At 42.0% G+C, this 16,721-nt stretch overlaps 1 protein-coding gene across 3 annotated transcripts in view; it reads right to left on the bottom strand.

The window, feature by feature from the left end:
* Nucleotides 1–16,721, bottom strand: part of CDC14A (cell division cycle 14A) — a 168,718-nt gene that overhangs the window by 37,999 nt on the left and 113,998 nt on the right. For all 3 annotated transcript variants that reach the window (XM_040359941.1, XM_040359940.1, XM_040359939.1), the window contains 2 exons: nucleotides 13,206–13,436; nucleotides 1,223–1,361 (listed from right to left, as the gene is read on the bottom strand). In XM_040359941.1, coding sequence (XP_040215875.1) covers nucleotides 1,223–1,361; nucleotides 13,206–13,436 — 370 coding nt within the window. The remainder of the gene's footprint in view (nucleotides 1–1,222; nucleotides 1,362–13,205; nucleotides 13,437–16,721) is intronic.

The raw sequence follows: 16,721 nt of genomic DNA on the forward strand, positions 1-16,721 counted from the left end.
CCGTCATGTGATGCAAATAGAGAGCTGGTTGCTCTCCTCACATGGAAGTTGTCAATGAGTAGAGGAGAGCGAATCTCTGCAGCCAGCTGGTGTTTAGAGAGTATGAGCTGTTTTTTACAGCTTTTCACACACTGATCACCAGCCCAGTGTCCACACACACGTCCCAACACAATGTAAACACAGAAAGTCCCCAATATAGTGTCCCCAAAACACATGTCCCCACACAGTAAAAACACTTGTCCCCCACATACTGTATGTCCCAATGATCATCTGCACACATATGTCTATGATCACACAAACCAATTACTTTACACTTAACAGGATTTTTTTTTACCAAAGACATGTAGCAGAATAAATGTTAGCTTAAATTTATGACAAATTTAGATTTTACTGGATTTCTTTTAAAATAGAAAGAAGGATATTTTTTTTTCTAATTTCCGCTCGTTTTTCGCTTATATAGAAAAAAAAAACAGAGCCGTAAATAAATACCACCAAAAGAAAGCGCCATTTGTGTGAAAATTTTCATTTGGGCGCAGCGTTGCATGACCGCGCAATTGTCATTAAAAGTGCGAGAGCGCTGAAAGCTGAAAATTGGCCTAGGAAGGAAGAGGATGAAAGTGCCCAGTATTGAAGTATTTCAACTTTTGTTAACATTTCTTCAGTTGCCTCCTGGTTTTCAGGTATAGGCAAATTATGTCATGTGGTCCAGGAGTCTTCAGTAGGGGAGAAGAGGCTTTCTTAGCCAAGCACACCCTCTCCTGCTTGCAATCCTGAGCCAGGTGGATACCAGAAAGTAAATGCTACATAAATCATCTATCTGCCTTAACTCAAGATGGCCACAGCTAGAAATAGGTGATTTCTCAACAAAATAAAGCATGGAGAAATGGATAGATGGGTGAGTTTGCTATGAATGTTAGAAATCAGCATTTTTGGTTTGTGGTGTGCAGATGAGGTATAGTAACACAGCAAGGCATGACTGAGAAATTTGCTAATACTAAAAATATAAATGGCCTCATTGAATAACACCAAACTTAGAAATCTAACACCTGATAATTTGCTATGAGTAACAATATTATTTTTTTCCTTTTTATATTAAAAATATTTAAAAAACAATAGTATACGTATTAATACTGTACAATTAAAAAGAAAAACATCAAACTGTAAAAGAAATTAGAATATGTTCAAAGAGGCATCAAAAAGTAGAGACAAAGCCATTACTTACTCTTCTAGGAAGTGCTGCTGAGGCCCGATAATAGAGCCAGGTCGGCATATTCTTATCCATGCTATGGCTTCAGAGTGTGTGAACCTGTAGTGCTTCATAATATAACAAGCAATAAGGGAGCCCGTCCTGCCTAGGCCAGCTATAGGAAATAACATAAGTGCACAGGATTAATGTATTGTCACAATCCTTCACAAAGCATTTGAAAAGATAGACACATTCTCTGTATGCGTTACTCAAAAGCCCTGTACACACGCTCAGTTTTCTCGGCGATAAAAAGCCTGCCGAGAAAACGGAGGAGAAAGCCGAGAACCCGGCAGGAAAACTGCCATGGAGCTTTGGCCGGGAATCCCGACCGTGTGTATGCTCCTTCAGGACTGCCTCGCAGTATTTCCCATAGGTAAGTAGTAGATCTGTCAGGAAAAAAAACGCTGGGAATCCCGACGGTAAAATAGAGAGCAGGTTCTCTATTTTTCCGACAGGATTCCCGGCTGTTTTCCTGATGGGAAAACTGTGAGGAAGCATACACACGTCCGGTTTTCCTGGCCAAAAGCTCTCCTGGCAGTTTTCCTGCTGGGAAAACCGGTCGTGTGTACAAGGCTTTAGAGATTCAGCTACCTATTTCCATTCTTCTTGAAAAGATGAGAAAATGGAAGAAATATTGGAATGGTGGCTATTGTCAAAACAGACAGTTCTGTATCAATCTTCTTCACACAAGAAGCCCACACCAGGAAGAATTTCAAGGTCCTCAGACAACTAGACAACACTAGTGGAAAGATGATGTAGTGGCACTCCAGAGATTGGAGAGGAAATTCATCACATATACTGTCATATTGTCAAGTGGATCAGCCACCCTCCTTCTGCAGTGTTCATTGAGTTATTACTACTAGTACACTTCTGATAAGTGAAACGTAAAAAGGGTTGATTTTATTTTTAACTCACTCTTACCTGGTTTGCCAGGATATCCTTGTTCACCCAGTGAATCCAACATTGTCACACTGGGATCCAAGGCTTAACTGCTGCTCACTGGGTCCTGAGCCACCATCTTCTTTCCTGACATCATTGGGAGATGGCTATCTCTCCTGGAATGGAGCAGCTGCCCCCTGATGACACATTGCTGATTCTACCCTCCTCCAGCCACACAATATAAGCCAATGCCTCCTGGAATATCTGATAGATATCACCAAAGGCTACTGGAGCCGAACTGACATACAGTAAATTTGTCCCTGGCAAAAATCAAGGGAGGGTTTGGGCCAGGCCAACAATCTAGAAATAAAAGTAAAAATAAGAAATGGGGAGGGGGGTTGCCGTTTTAAGGTTAAGTCCTGCTTTGAAGCCTCCTCCCCCTCTCCTATTTCAACAATGAAAGCATGTTTGGGGGGGTGATTTTGGCAGGTAACTGCACCCACTTCCCCTTTGACTGCCTAGGCGATCAGAGCTGAAGTTCTTCTCCCCCCTCCCACCTTTCACGTCACAGGTCCTAGAAGACTGCGGGACCATTCACAATGCGCAGCTTGGCTCGCACATGCGTAGTGAGGCTATGAAGCCCACAGTTAAAGAGAAGCTTCTTAAAAAAAAAAAAAATTAAAAGTGTAGCTGCTCACTTTTAATATTAGGACACTTGCCTGTGCAAGAATCCAGCCGTGTCCTCACCCAAGTCATTTTTTCAATGCTGGTGCTGCCATCTTGACTAAGGGAAAAGTGAAGCCTTGCGACTTCACAGACGGTTTTCTACTGCGCATGGGAAAAGTGCGCTGCGATTTGTGAATGGGCCGGCTGCGGGGGAAGGAGGAGGGGGCCGAAATTCCAGCAAACGGAGCCAGAAGTAGGAGCGGGGACCCGTCAAAACCAGGTAACCGCTCCTCCCCCCAAAAGGTGGGAAATGTGGCAGTGGAAGGGGGAGGAAGGCAGACAAGCAGAGCTTCCCCCTTTGAGTGGAGCACCGATTTAAGGTGTCAGCGCGGGGAACCTGAAGTCTAGTGCAGAACTAGTCTGCTGGATTGTGGGACAGGGAAATGGCTGTTTATTGAATGTCAACAGCTACAGTTTTTGTAGCTGCTGACTTAATTTGTACACAGGAGACTGAAGCTCCTCCTCTGGGCGGTATTCCCGAGTCTGACTCGGGGTGAGATTTTTGGGCTACGATCGGTAACCTCGAGTCCGACTCGGGCTCGCCTCGCTGCAGCCACAGGCTTGGTTTACTTACCTTGTCCCTGGATCCAGTGATGGAGCCACCGCGCTGTGTGAGCGAGCGGGACCTCGCTTGATTCACACAGTGCCTCTGTGTGCCGCCGATCTCCATTCCCTGCGACGTTACGACGCATGGGGGCGGAGAACAGCGCCAAATTCAAAAAGGTAAACAAACACCTTACATACAGTATACTGTAATCTTATAGATTACAGTACTGTATGTAAAAAATGCACACCCCCCTTGTCCCTAGTTGTCTGTCCAGTGCCCTACATGTTCTTTTATATAATAAAAACTGTTCTTTCTGCCTGCAAACTGTAGATTGTCCATAGCAACCAAAAGTGTCCCTTTATGTCAAAAATGGTTTTAGAGCAGCTAGAAAACAGCGATAATAAATTATAATCACTTGCAGAATTGTGCGATAGCGATTTGTGGGGAAATTCGTCATAAAAAAATAAAAGTAATGACAGCGATAATTCTGCAACTGAGCAAATTTCAGTGATTTTGAGTTGATTACATTATTGAATAATTTTTATTATAATTATATTATTATTTGTTATAATTATTTATAATTATTTATTATATTATAATTTATATATTTTTTTTTTTTTTAAATTCATACCCGGGATGCCTACTAGACTCTTGTTTGGTCAGATTTAAGTCAGTTATTCCTAAGAATTACAGGCCTACAATGTAAAACACCAAATTTCCTTGCAAATAATGGTACCGCTTTCAGCATCTTTTTTCTGAAAGAATCATACCGCCAGGGAGGTTAAAGGAGGAAGGAGGTTGACTATAAAGTAATTGGGTATTTGAAACTGAAGGTCTGCTTTAAAGTGTCAAAACATCATAAAAAGAGATATTTTCAGTACAGAAAATGCTTGTGGCTTGAATGTTACACAGGGCTTACACAGCTTGGAGATTTTCACTGATGAGTAGAAATGAGAAAATCCTTTATATTTAACCAAATTCCCCTTGCAGTTCACTTTTTTGCTGATTGAAACCTGTACTTGTTTACGGCTACAACTGCAGCACTCAAATGCCTACTGTATTTAGTACATCCTAATAAATATAAGGTGTCGGCTACACAGTTCAGTTAGTGAGCAGATTTTCAGAATGGCAGTCCATAGTATTTTCATTGAACTGGTTGAAATAAAGGTATGTGCTGTAGGGGAAGGGGGTATTAAAGTGAACCTGTTTCTTTGTTCTATATGCAAAGGGCTGGTGTGCTTTTAGCACCAAACCAGAGATTTACATGCTGCAATAAAGACCAGCCTGGCAGCTAAAGAATTACACGTGATTGCACTACACTGTGCCAGTGAGATTCTAGAAAACGTACACATTGACTCCCCTGTGGTTGTAATTACATGACTTGGAGCCAAGTAGTGTGTTTAGCGCGCAATAATTACTGGCGTATAAATAGAAATATTTACATGAATACTCCCTCGAGTTCAATAATAGGAGTTTCTGCTGTACTTTGGTTGATATGATGTAGCGCCACCTGATGGGCTCTGGAGGAATAGCATTGAAATGTATTTATGTACTGGGAGATATACAGTATGTAGGCAGCCATTGCTGACCTCTCCTTTTGAAAATGCTAGTTGTCCGGCTGGAATCATGGTCCAATGTCATTTATAGCCAAGTATCTTCCATTTACATAAAGAGGTCTGCAATGCCAACCTTTTTTATTTGTCTCAATGCAGGCTTTCTTGCTGATGGTATTTAATAGCAGATGGCAAATAACACCACCAGAAATATTCAGTAAGATGGTGCAGAGACCAGTCTTACTGTATAAATAGTACAGTAATAACCTTAGAACGACTGCATTTAACTGCAGTTTACTAATTGGGGGTTTGAATAACATAGGTAATAAGGTAAAGTAACTTGCTGAGAATGCTTTATTCCATACAGCAATGAAATTTCTTTGGATTCGATTCGATCCAGCAAGTGAAATCAGCAAGACTATCATGATTGCAAGATCGTTCAAATTTGTACAAACAAAATACAGTTCTGCCTTCCCGTGTTCTTAAGGCCTCGTTCACACCTGAGCGATTTTCAGCTTGTAAAATGTTTAGCTCTAAAGCTCCAAAACACCCTACAAGCAAAATTCCATTCATTTCAATGTCCCCTGTTCAAATATGAGTGTTCTGTCGCCTGAAGCAAAACCCCTGAAGCTCAAAAAAGTACACAAGCTTCTTTTTGGCAGATTACAAGCGTTTTTGGCCCCATAGACTTCAATAGAAACACCTGACTTGAGCAAAAAAATGCTTGTAAAATGCTCAAATAACAGCTCTCCACCCCTAATTTCCTCTTCTTCTCCTCCCCCTAGTGCAGTGATGTCGAACCTTTTTGAGCTCAAGTGCCCAAACTGCGACACAAAACCAACTAATTTATTTCAAAGTGCCAACACTGCAATTAAACCTGAATACTGAAGTTTTAGTTTAGAAAACTGTTTTGTAACTATCTTTGACTATGCTGTGCGTGTTTGACAGTGGAGTGTGTGTGTATGGTGCCTGGGCCCTTGAGTGTGTTTTTTAGGGTGACAACATTGTCTAAACTTTTTATATGGTGTTTGGAGAATTGTCATAACACATAGCTGTAATCAGATCACTGCTCCTCATCATGACACAGCCCAACGATTTCTGATGTGTCTTATGTTCACCCCCAGACATCACAGCACACTCTCATCAAGTTCTGTGTATTTCTGAATATACTCACTAGGAGTCCAGCAGAGGTTTGGCAGTCTCCTCGGGGCTGACACTCTGCTTTAGCACATCGTCCTCCGAACTCTGCTTCTTCATAGCTGCCTTCTTGGCAGAAGATATATTAGCCTTTACCATCTTGGCTCTGGGTTGTTGCCCCCCCCCCCACCCCCCAGGACAATTGGAAGCCTTGGCAGAGTACCCACTCTTCCCTCCCGGTCTGTCTTTGCCGAGAGATCGGAGTCTGCCAGGGGTGGGTCAGGCACAGAACGGAGTCGCTTTTTTGCTTTGTTTGGCCTTCTCTTGCTTCGCTGAGCAGCCAGCAGGGGGCACTGGAGAGCACAGAGCGAGGCTGACATGAAGGCTCACTCGCATATAGGATTTTGAGGTGATGTAAAAGCAATGGCCGGTCAGTGTGTGCTCGCATGCCCACAGAGAGGGCTCTGCGTGCCAGCTGTGGCACGTGTGCCATAGGTTCGCCATAACTGCCCTAGTGCTTTCTATTGGCTAAACAAAAACGTCTGAAGTTGTACCACACTTGTAATACACTTCTTAAATGCTTTAAAAAGCTTCTAAAAAGCTGCAAAAAAGCTTAAAAAAAAAAAAAAGCCTAAAAAACGGAAGTAGATCAATATGCTCAGGTATGAATGGAACCTTAGATACTGAAATAAACCAGGACAGTGCAATATTTTTCAATACGAATGCTAAATTGAAGGTTCTGTCCACACTATAAGCCATAAAAAAAATGAATTATAGGTATTCCAAGATGGGCAACATCAAAGTAGTTGAATAGTAGTTCTGTAAAGCAAAAAAGCCACTAATAGGAGATGAGAGAATTTGCCTACAAACTGAAGAATGTTGACATAGTTGTAAGGGAGAAAACAGTCATGTTTTTGAAACTCACAGAATACCATTGCTGGTCTCTAATTAGGATAGAAATACTATCTTACAAGTGGAACATAACTCTCAAAAGGAGTTCCGTTTCCCTCTCTAAGCAGAAATACTGGCAATTATTTCAATTTTTGTTTTAATTTTGGCCTTGCCCCCCGTCGTCCTTCCAGCCTAGGCCAGAACGACATGTTCCTGCAGCCTCCTAGGATTCTTGGGTAGGCCAGAGGGCAGGCCCGCCACATGAACAGAGCTGGCTTGTTTGTACTGTTGGAATAATGGTAAGGGGACGCACTGGACATTGGGCTATATTCTGGGTGTCCAGTGCACCCACTGTGCCTTTAAAGAGGGGTGGGCTCCTTCCAGGCTCACCTGCTCTCTGTCTATCCCTTATAATGCCGGTGCTTCCACTGTGGAAGCTCTCAAAATTTTGAGTTAGGACTGCAGATGATACTGGGGGCCCTAAAGTGGCTCTGCAGCTTACACATGTATTTGCAAATGTGTGCAAACTAAACCCCTGTTTTTAAAGAGGAAGTAAACCCAGGGAAAAAAAAGGAAAAAACACCACATGCAAGACAAAGGCATAATGAGCTAGTATGCATGGCATACTAGCTCATTATGTAATACTCACCTCCGATTGAAGCCCCCGCAGCCATCCTCTTCCAATGCCCAGAGAGCCGACATCTTGCCCGGGGGTTACTTCTGCATATCCTGGCTCCGGCTCTCTGACTGGCCGGAGCCACGATGACGTCACTCCCACGCATGCACGCCAGAGCCGGCAGTGACGGCGCAGCCTCAATGAGGAATGGCACACTACAGTGCGCCTGCACCGCTTGTCTACGGTGCATGCGTCGTAGACAGCGGCGCCCATGATTATAGTGAATATCTCAAACCGTGGAGGTTTAGGAGATATTTCGAGCACCTACAGGTAAGCCTTAATCTAGGCTTACCTGTAGGTTAAAGTAGTTGTAAATGTTTACAACCACTTTAAAGCATACTGTTACAGAGGATATATTGGTTGGTTGTAGACTGGTTGGTAAGTTGAGCTGGGAATTGTCTTTGGTTTTGTTTGACATGCGTCACCCTTTCATGTGCTCCTTGCTAGATAGATAGATAGATAGATAGATAGATAGATAGATAGATAGATAGATAGATAGATAGATAGATAGATAGATAGATAGATAGATAATGTTGTATGTCTTATGGCCAGTAAGGGAAAAAAAATGTACATTTACAACCCCTTTAAATGCATCAGTATTTTAATATAGTCTGGTTTTACTATTTTTTAGAAAGATAAAAAATTATATCTATAACGTTTCCCATAAACCAAGTCAAGGAAAATCCCACATGTTCCTTATAATGTGCAGCAGGCGTATATGTGTAAACAAAAGGATGAAACCACACAGTACAATCTTTATAAATAATTTCACTTTTATCTGCTTTGTTGTGCAACGGTACCCACGTATTCAGTGGTTTTGCTTTCTTGTTTAATTAAAGTGCCACTAAACTCTGGTGTAAAAAAAGAGTTCTAGTTAGTATGTTATTTTAACAAAAAAATAATCTCTATGCTCTTAAAGCGGTGGTTCACCCTAAAAAACAAGTTTCTACCATGAAATCCAGCATACTAGCGTGAGCTACAGTATGCCTTTATTTTTATTTTTTTGCGCCGTACTCACAGTTTAATCCCGTAGTTAAGTTTCAGACTCCCCGCGGGGAATGGGCGTTCCTATGCAGAGGGAACATGATTGACGGCCGGCTATGGCGCGTCACGCTTTCCGAAAATAGCCGGAGTAGGACTCGGCTCTTCACGGCGCTATACGGCGCCTGCGCACAGACTAGGAGCTGACTGCGCAGGCGCCGTGAAGAGCCAAGTCCTATTTCGGCTATTTTCGGGAAGCGTGACGCGCCATAGCCGGCCGTCAATCATCTTCCCTCTGCATAGGAACGCCCATTCCCCGCGGGGAGTCTGAAACTTAACTACGGGAATAAACTGTGAGTACGGCGCCAAAAAATAAAATAAAGGCATACTGTAGCTCGCGCTAGTGCTGGATGGCATGCTAGAAAAAAATTTTTTTTAGGGTGAACCACCGCTTTAAAGCAGAGGTCCACCCAAAAAACAAAAATTAAAACCAGCAACTACACATACTGCAGCTGCTGGCTTTTAACAATAGGACATTTACCTGTCCTGGAGTCCAGCGATGTCGGCACCACAGCTGATGTTTTCATCAGCTGTCAGGTGCTGCCATTGTCTTTGGCTTCAGGCTGGGAACCCTACTGCTCATGCGCGAGGCCCGTTCCTCTCTCCTACTGGCACGGCGGCCGGGGGAGGAGGAGGGAGCCCCAGTGGTGACATCAATACCCGTGACTGAGGCTTCCGGAAGTGGGAAAGTATACCTGTCAAAGATAGGTATCCTGGGCCAGATTCACAAAAGAGATACGACGACGTATCTCCTGATACTCCGTCGTATCTCTGAGATCCGCCCGTCGTAACTATGCGCCTGATTCATAGAATCAGGTTACGCATAGTTCTCACAAAGATCCGACATGTGTAATTGACTTACATAAAAAGAGTGGTACTAATGCGCTACCAAATAAAACCAAAATAGGAAAAAACCCAGCAAAAAACAACAAATGATAAAAGCTGCGTATCAAAAAAAGTGAACCAAACAAAGATATTAATGAATTGAGTATAGATAGCGCTGATTATCAACTAGTGCAAGGTGAGTACAATAAAATCAAAATAAACATATTCAATAGTGTAAAATATAAGTATAGGAAACAACAACACTATGTCAATATTGCCTATCTACATGAAAGTGAGTCCATAATGGGTTAACTGGACTAGACCCATATGCAGCCCTGCAGGAAATCAGCTGATGTCTCCTTCTCACTGCTTCAGCATAGATAGGATAGATCTTCCCAAAGATTCCAGCCAGAAACTCCACATATAAGTAATAAAAGAGAAGAACAAGAGGACAAGCCTCCTAGTGCAATATTGTTGGAAACAAGGAGGGGAGACAAGGACTACACCGACGGTGTGTGAACTCACAAATCCGCCGATTAACACAGGCTCTGAATCTGGTTGCCGCTCAGTGTGATGGTCTCCTCACTCGGATCGTGTCCCGTCACATAGGCTCCTCCCCCACGCGTATCGTCACTCGTCACGTGACTTAGTCATGGGTTGCAACCCATGACTAAGTCACGTGACGAGTGACGATACGTCCTCTTGTTCTTCTCTTTTATTACTTATATGTGGAGTTTCTGGCTGGAATCTTTGGGAAGATCTATTCTATCTATGCTGAAGCAGTGAGAAGGAGACATCAGCTGATTTCCTGCAGGGCTGCATATGGGTCTAGTCCAGTTAACCCATTATGGACTCACTTTCATGTAGATAGGCAATATTGACATAGTGTTGTTGTTTCCTATACTTATATTTTACACTATTGAATATGTTTATTTTGATTTTATTGTACTCACCTTGCACTAGTTGATAATCAGCGCTATCTGTAATTGACTTACACCGTCGGATCTTTGGCTGCAATTCTAGGCCGGCCGCTAGGTGGTGATTCCATTGCGGTCGGCGTAGAATATCCAAATGACTAGTTACGCCGATTCACAAACGTACGATTTTCCCGTCGCTCTAAATTTACGTTGTTTCCGTCGATATACGCAGCGTAAAACTAAGGCTGCCCTCTAGGTGGTCTAGCCAATGTTAAGTATGGCCGTCGTTCCCGCGTCGAAATTTGAAAATTCACGTCGTTTGCGTAAGTCGTCCGTGAATGGCGCTGGACGCCATTGACGTTAACGTCGAAACCAAGGACGTCCTTGCGACGTCATTTAGTGCAATGCGCGTCGGGTAATTTTAGAGACGGAGCATGCGCAGTACGTTCGGCGCGGGAACGCGCCTAATTTAAATGGTGCCCGCCCCATTTGAATTAGGCGGGCTTGCGCCGTGCGGATTTACGCTACGCCGCCGCAAGTTTACAGGTAAGTGCTTTGTGAATCAAGCACTTACGCTGTAAACTTGCGGCGGTGTAACGTAAATGGAATACGTTACGCCGCCGCAGCGCAGCCGGATTCTATGTGAATCTGGCCCTATGTCCCCCCTCACACCTGAAAGGTGGCAATTGTGGCACCGGACGGGGGGGAATGATGAGCGGAAGTTTCACTTTTGGGTGGAACTCCGCTTTAGGCTGGCCATAGACAGTTGAAAACTTGGATGGTTCAGCAAGGACCGGTCGAGATTTTGTACCCAAGTTGATTGATCGATTAGCTTGTGTACATCCAGCCTGTCAGATTTTACATGTGAGTATTGCTAGTGGCTATTATAGCCGCTAGCAGTAATCACTGTGTTCTCCCAGTGGCACAATGGTTTCCTGAGAGGAATTCCTCCATCAACACTAAAGGTGTTAAGTAATTAAGTAATGATTTGTATGGATTATTTTAGGCGAATAAGGATATTGCCTACTGTTGCTTTAAATATGCTCTATTATGATATTATTATTATTATGCTCTATTATTATATTATTATTACATTATTATTAGGCTCAATAATTATATTATTATTATGCTTTATTATATTATTATATATACTGTTGTGGTATAGTCTGAATTTCACATTTTTAAGATTAAAAAAAATATATAGCTCCATGACTAAACTCCCCCAGACAACTAGTAAAGAAGAAATTCCACACGCTCCTCGCAATGTGCGGTAGAAGTTACATGTGTAAGGTAGAAGGATGAAATCACACAGCACTCTAACCTTTACCATCAAACTTTAACATTCATCAGCTTTGTTGTGTAACAGTAGCCACATATTTAGTGGTTTATGTTCCTTGTTACTTTAGGCTGTATCCAAAGCCTAACTCAAGGTTTTCTTAGTTACAGCCTTGTTTAGGTATATTTTCTGGTTTACTTTTATAGAACCAGTATTGATATCGTTATCTAAAATATTTTAGTATATTTTAGTCTACTAAAATACAACTAAAACAATCCAGATGACTAAAATATGACAAAAACTATAAAATGGCATTTTAGTCAAAAGACTATGGCCCGGATTCACAAAGCACTTGCATCGATGTATCTCGAGATATGCCGTGTAAGTCTATCTATGCGCCGTCGTATCTGTGCGCCGTGCCCACAATCCGAGATACGCCTAAAAATAGGCTTCCTACGACCGACGTAACTTGCCTACGCCGTCGTATCGTGGGCGCATATTTACCCCCGAGGGCATTTTCTATGTACATATGCAAATGAGGGAGATACGCCGATTCACGAACGTAGTTGCGCCCGGCGCATAATATACGCGGTTTGCGTAAGTCGTACGTCCGGCGTAAAGTTATTCCCCATATAGGAGGCGCAAGTCATGCAAAGGTATGGACCAGGGAACACAGCCGTCGTATTTTACGTCGTTTATGTAGTACGTGAATAGGGCTAGGCGTAGATTACGTACACGTCATAGGCAGTGATTCGACGTATCTTAGGCAGTTGTTTCGACGTGATTCTGAGCATGCGCACTGGGATGCGTCTACGGGACGGCGCATGCGCCGTACGTTATTCATAACTTTATGACGCTCAGTCCTTCATTTACATGGGGTCACGCCTCATTAGCATGGCTCACGCCCACTTCCACCTACGCTGGCTTATGCTGAGGAAACCCAGCGTAGATTTGAGAGCAACTGGGGGCGAGTGCTTTGTGAATACTATGCTTGCATCTGTGCGCTGCGCCGGCGTAGCGTAAAATATATACGCTACGGCGGCATAAATATGCTCCGATGTATGTGAATCCGGGCCCATGACTACAACTAGATAATGTCAAAATGAATACTGCATAGAACTATTTGCCATTATGTTCCTATAGTATACTTGCATTTATCTCTGTGATCTGCATAGTGTAATGCTGTATTTCCTTGGCTGCTGTACAGTTTTTGTTTTGCCATCTAATAAAGGCAAATTTTTCCAATTAAAAAAACTAAAAATCTATGAAGTAGCGAGGCTTTAACTAAAATCTCGTGATTGCTATAAATGAACAGCAGGCAGCAGCGTTGGTATGCCAAATATTTGTTAAACGAGGTGTAAGTGGTAAGGATAGTTAACTCCCGCAAAGACTCTCATTTCTTATGCCATATAGAGACTGTACAAAGCACAGAGACTGTCATGGTGCCGAATCAACCACCGCCATACAGAAATTAACCATTTTTGGACTTACCTTTGCAGTGAACGGCAATAGCCCCGTCTGTATTCTCACACAAGTTCAGGAACCTGCGCACTATGCCATCACTAGGTGTGCTCCCATCCACAAAGAACAGATCATAATGGTCGAATCCAGCGTCTGTAAACCGTCTAGCATCATAAATCTTCTTATTGAGCCGAATGATTGTGGTGACATTCTGTTTCCGGAAATATGGGAAGTAGGCTTCTGGGGCATGCAGTGGGTAACCTTCGGAGAAATATTGATATTTTCGGGAATTAGTAACTTTTTGGGGTTTTGTATTTTTTATGCAGTTGTGTAAACATATTTATACATTTTACAAATAAACAGGTATTACAACATAATAAAAAAGAAAACGGTGTGATATCATGATAAAAAAGCTAAATAAGCTAAATAAAAAATAATGGCGCTATCCAAGATGACAACAGATTTTGTTCATAATGCTCAGCCTGTGCAGGAAGACAAGACCGGTGTTATCTGGTATGATTGACTTATCATCAGATAGATTGTCACACGTTACATGCATATTTTTGTAGGTAAAGTTGATTTGTAGGTAAAGTTGATCCAGGGTAAATCCCATTGCCTCCCAGGGGATCAGGAAGGAATTTTTTCCCCTGCTGTAGCAAATTGGATCATGCTCTGCTGGGGTTTTTTGCCTTCCTCTGGATCAACTGTGGGTATGGAGTTGGGTGTATGGGATTGTACTGTGTTTTTTATTTTGTTTGTTTATTTTTTGTGGTTGAACTGGATGGACTTGTGTCTTTTTTAAACCTGACTAACTAACTATGTAACTATATATGCTAGGCAATGTGTATGTACAACACTTTTACAGTCAGGTCCATTAATATTGGGACATCGACACAATTCGTATTCCTTTTGGCTCTATACACCACCACAATGGATTTGAAATTAAACGAACAAGATCTGCTTTAACTGCAGACTTTCAGCTTTAATTTGAGGGTATTTACATCCAAATCAGGTGAACGGTGAAGGAATTACAACAGTTTGTATATGTGCCTCCCACTTTTTAAGGGACCAAAAGTAATGGGACAGATTAACAATCATAAATCAAACTTTCACTTTTTAATACTTGGTTGCAAATCCTTTGCAGTCAATTACAGCCTAAAGTCTGGAACGCAATGACATCACCAGACGCTGGGTTTCATCCCTGGTGATGCTTTGCCAGGCCTCTACTGCAACTATCTTCAGTTCCTGCTTGTTCTTGGGGCATTTTCCCTTCAGTTTTGTCTTTAGCAAGTGAAATGCATGCTCAATTGGATTCAGGTCAGGTGATTGACTTGGCCATTGCATAACATTCCACTTCTTTCCCTTAAAAAACTCTTTGGTTGCTTTCGCAGTATGCTTCAGGTCATTGTCCATCTGCACTGTGAAGCGCCGTCCAATGAGTTCTGAAACATTTGGCTGAATATGAGCCAATAGTAATATTGCCCGAAACACTTCAGAATTCATCCTGCCGCTTTTGTCAGCAGTCACGTCATCAATAAATACAAGAAAACCAGTTCCATTGGCAGCCATACATGCCCACACCATGACATTACCACCACCATGCTTCACTGATGAGGTGGTATGCTTTGGATCATGAGCAGTTGCTTTCCTTCTCCATACTCTTCTCTTCCCATCACTCTGGTACAAGTTGATCTTGGTCTCCTCTGTCCATAGGATGTTGTTCCAGAACTGTGAAGGCTTTTTTAGATGTTGTTTGGTAAACTCTAATCTGGCCTTCCTGTTTTTGAGGCTCACAAATGGTTTACATCTTGTAGTGAACCCTCTTTATTCACTCTGGTGAAGTCTTTTCTTGATTGTTGACTGTGACACACATACACCTACCTCCTGGAGAGTGTTCTTGATTTGGCCAAAAGTTGTGAGGGGTGTTTTCTTCACCAGGGAAAGAATTCTTCGGTCATCCACCACAGTTGTTTTCTGTGGTCTTCCGGGTCTTTTGGTGGGCTCACCGATGCATTCTTTCTTTTTAAGGATGTTCCAAACAGTTGACTTGGCCACACCTAATGTTTTTGCTATCTCTCTGATGGGTTTGTTTTGTTTTTTCAGCCTAATGATGGCTTGTTTCACTGATAGTGACAGCTCTTTGGATCTCATATTGAGAGTTGACAGCAACAGATTTCAAATGCAAATAGCACACTTGAAATTAACTCTGGACCTTTTATCTGTTCCTTGTAAATGGTATAATAAAGGAATAACACACACCTGGCCATGAAACAGCTGAGCAGCCAATTGCCCCATTACTTTTGGTCCCTTAAAAAGTGGGAGGCATATATACAAACTGTTATAATTCCTACACCTTTCACCTGATTTGAATGTAAATTGTTTTCATTTCAAATCCATTGTAGTGGTGTATAGAGCCAAAAAGTCTAGAATTGTGTCGATGTCCCAATATTTATGGACCTGACTGTAGGTATTTATTATCTTTCACAGAAATCACAGTATCGATAGTGCAATCCGCCGTACCCATACAGCGGTCTGTGCATGTGACACTGTGGGCGCGATCACCGTCATTACAGTAAAAACATAATAAAAAGTCCATAAACCTTTCCCATAGTTTGTAGACGCGATAACATTTGCGCAAACCAATAAATATACATGGATTGTGATTTTTTTTTAATCAAAAATATGTAAAAGAATATATATTGACCTAAACTGATAAGTAAATTATTTTTTTTATATATTTTTTTTTTGGTGTGTATTACTGTATAGCAGAAAGTAAAAAATATATATATATTTTTAAATTGTGGCTCTTTTTTTTTTATAGCGCAAAAAATAAAAATCGCAAATGTGATCAAATAGCTCCAAAATAAAGCTCTATTTGTGAGGGAAAAAAGGACATGAAGTTTGGGTACAGCGTTGCACAACCGTGCAATTGTCAGTTAAGGCAACGCAGTGCCGTATCGCAAAAAATGGCCTGGTCATTAAGGGGGTAAAACCTTCGGGGCTGAAGTGGTTAATAAAACACTTCCACTAAGGGCCTACAGCTTTACCATGCATTTTCTAATATGCTTTTAAGGCTTTTGTGATACTTTTTGAAGCTTTAATGGAGCTTGGCAAATGCCTTGTGTGCGTTTGTTTTCTATTTCTTTAGCAAAGCTAACTCTGAAGCGCCCCTCTACCACTGCAGGTGTGTTTAGGGAGGACTGTGATAGACATCTGTGGAGGCTTTGGAGATGCTGCGAAGCACCAAGAAAGCAATAATGTGATATACTTTCTGAAGCAAAAGCAGACCAAAATCAACAGTGTTTACAAGACTGTAATAAGACCCCATACACACTATTCGATCTTCTGCAGATTTTTGTCTTCAGATTCACCAAAACTATATAATATGAGGTCAACCCTTAAGAGTTTTAATTTGTTTGCAATCAGGCAGGACCTTGCACTACATGGTTTTGATAAATCTGAAGACAAAAAAATGCAGAAAATCTAATAGTGTGTATGGGGCTTTAGATAACCATTTTAATTAGTGATAGCTGCTTCGATTGGCAT

The sequence above is a fragment of the Rana temporaria genome, chromosome 7, assembly GCF_905171775.1.
Source record: "Rana temporaria chromosome 7, aRanTem1.1, whole genome shotgun sequence".
Lineage (NCBI taxonomy): Eukaryota > Metazoa > Chordata > Amphibia > Anura > Ranidae > Rana > Rana temporaria.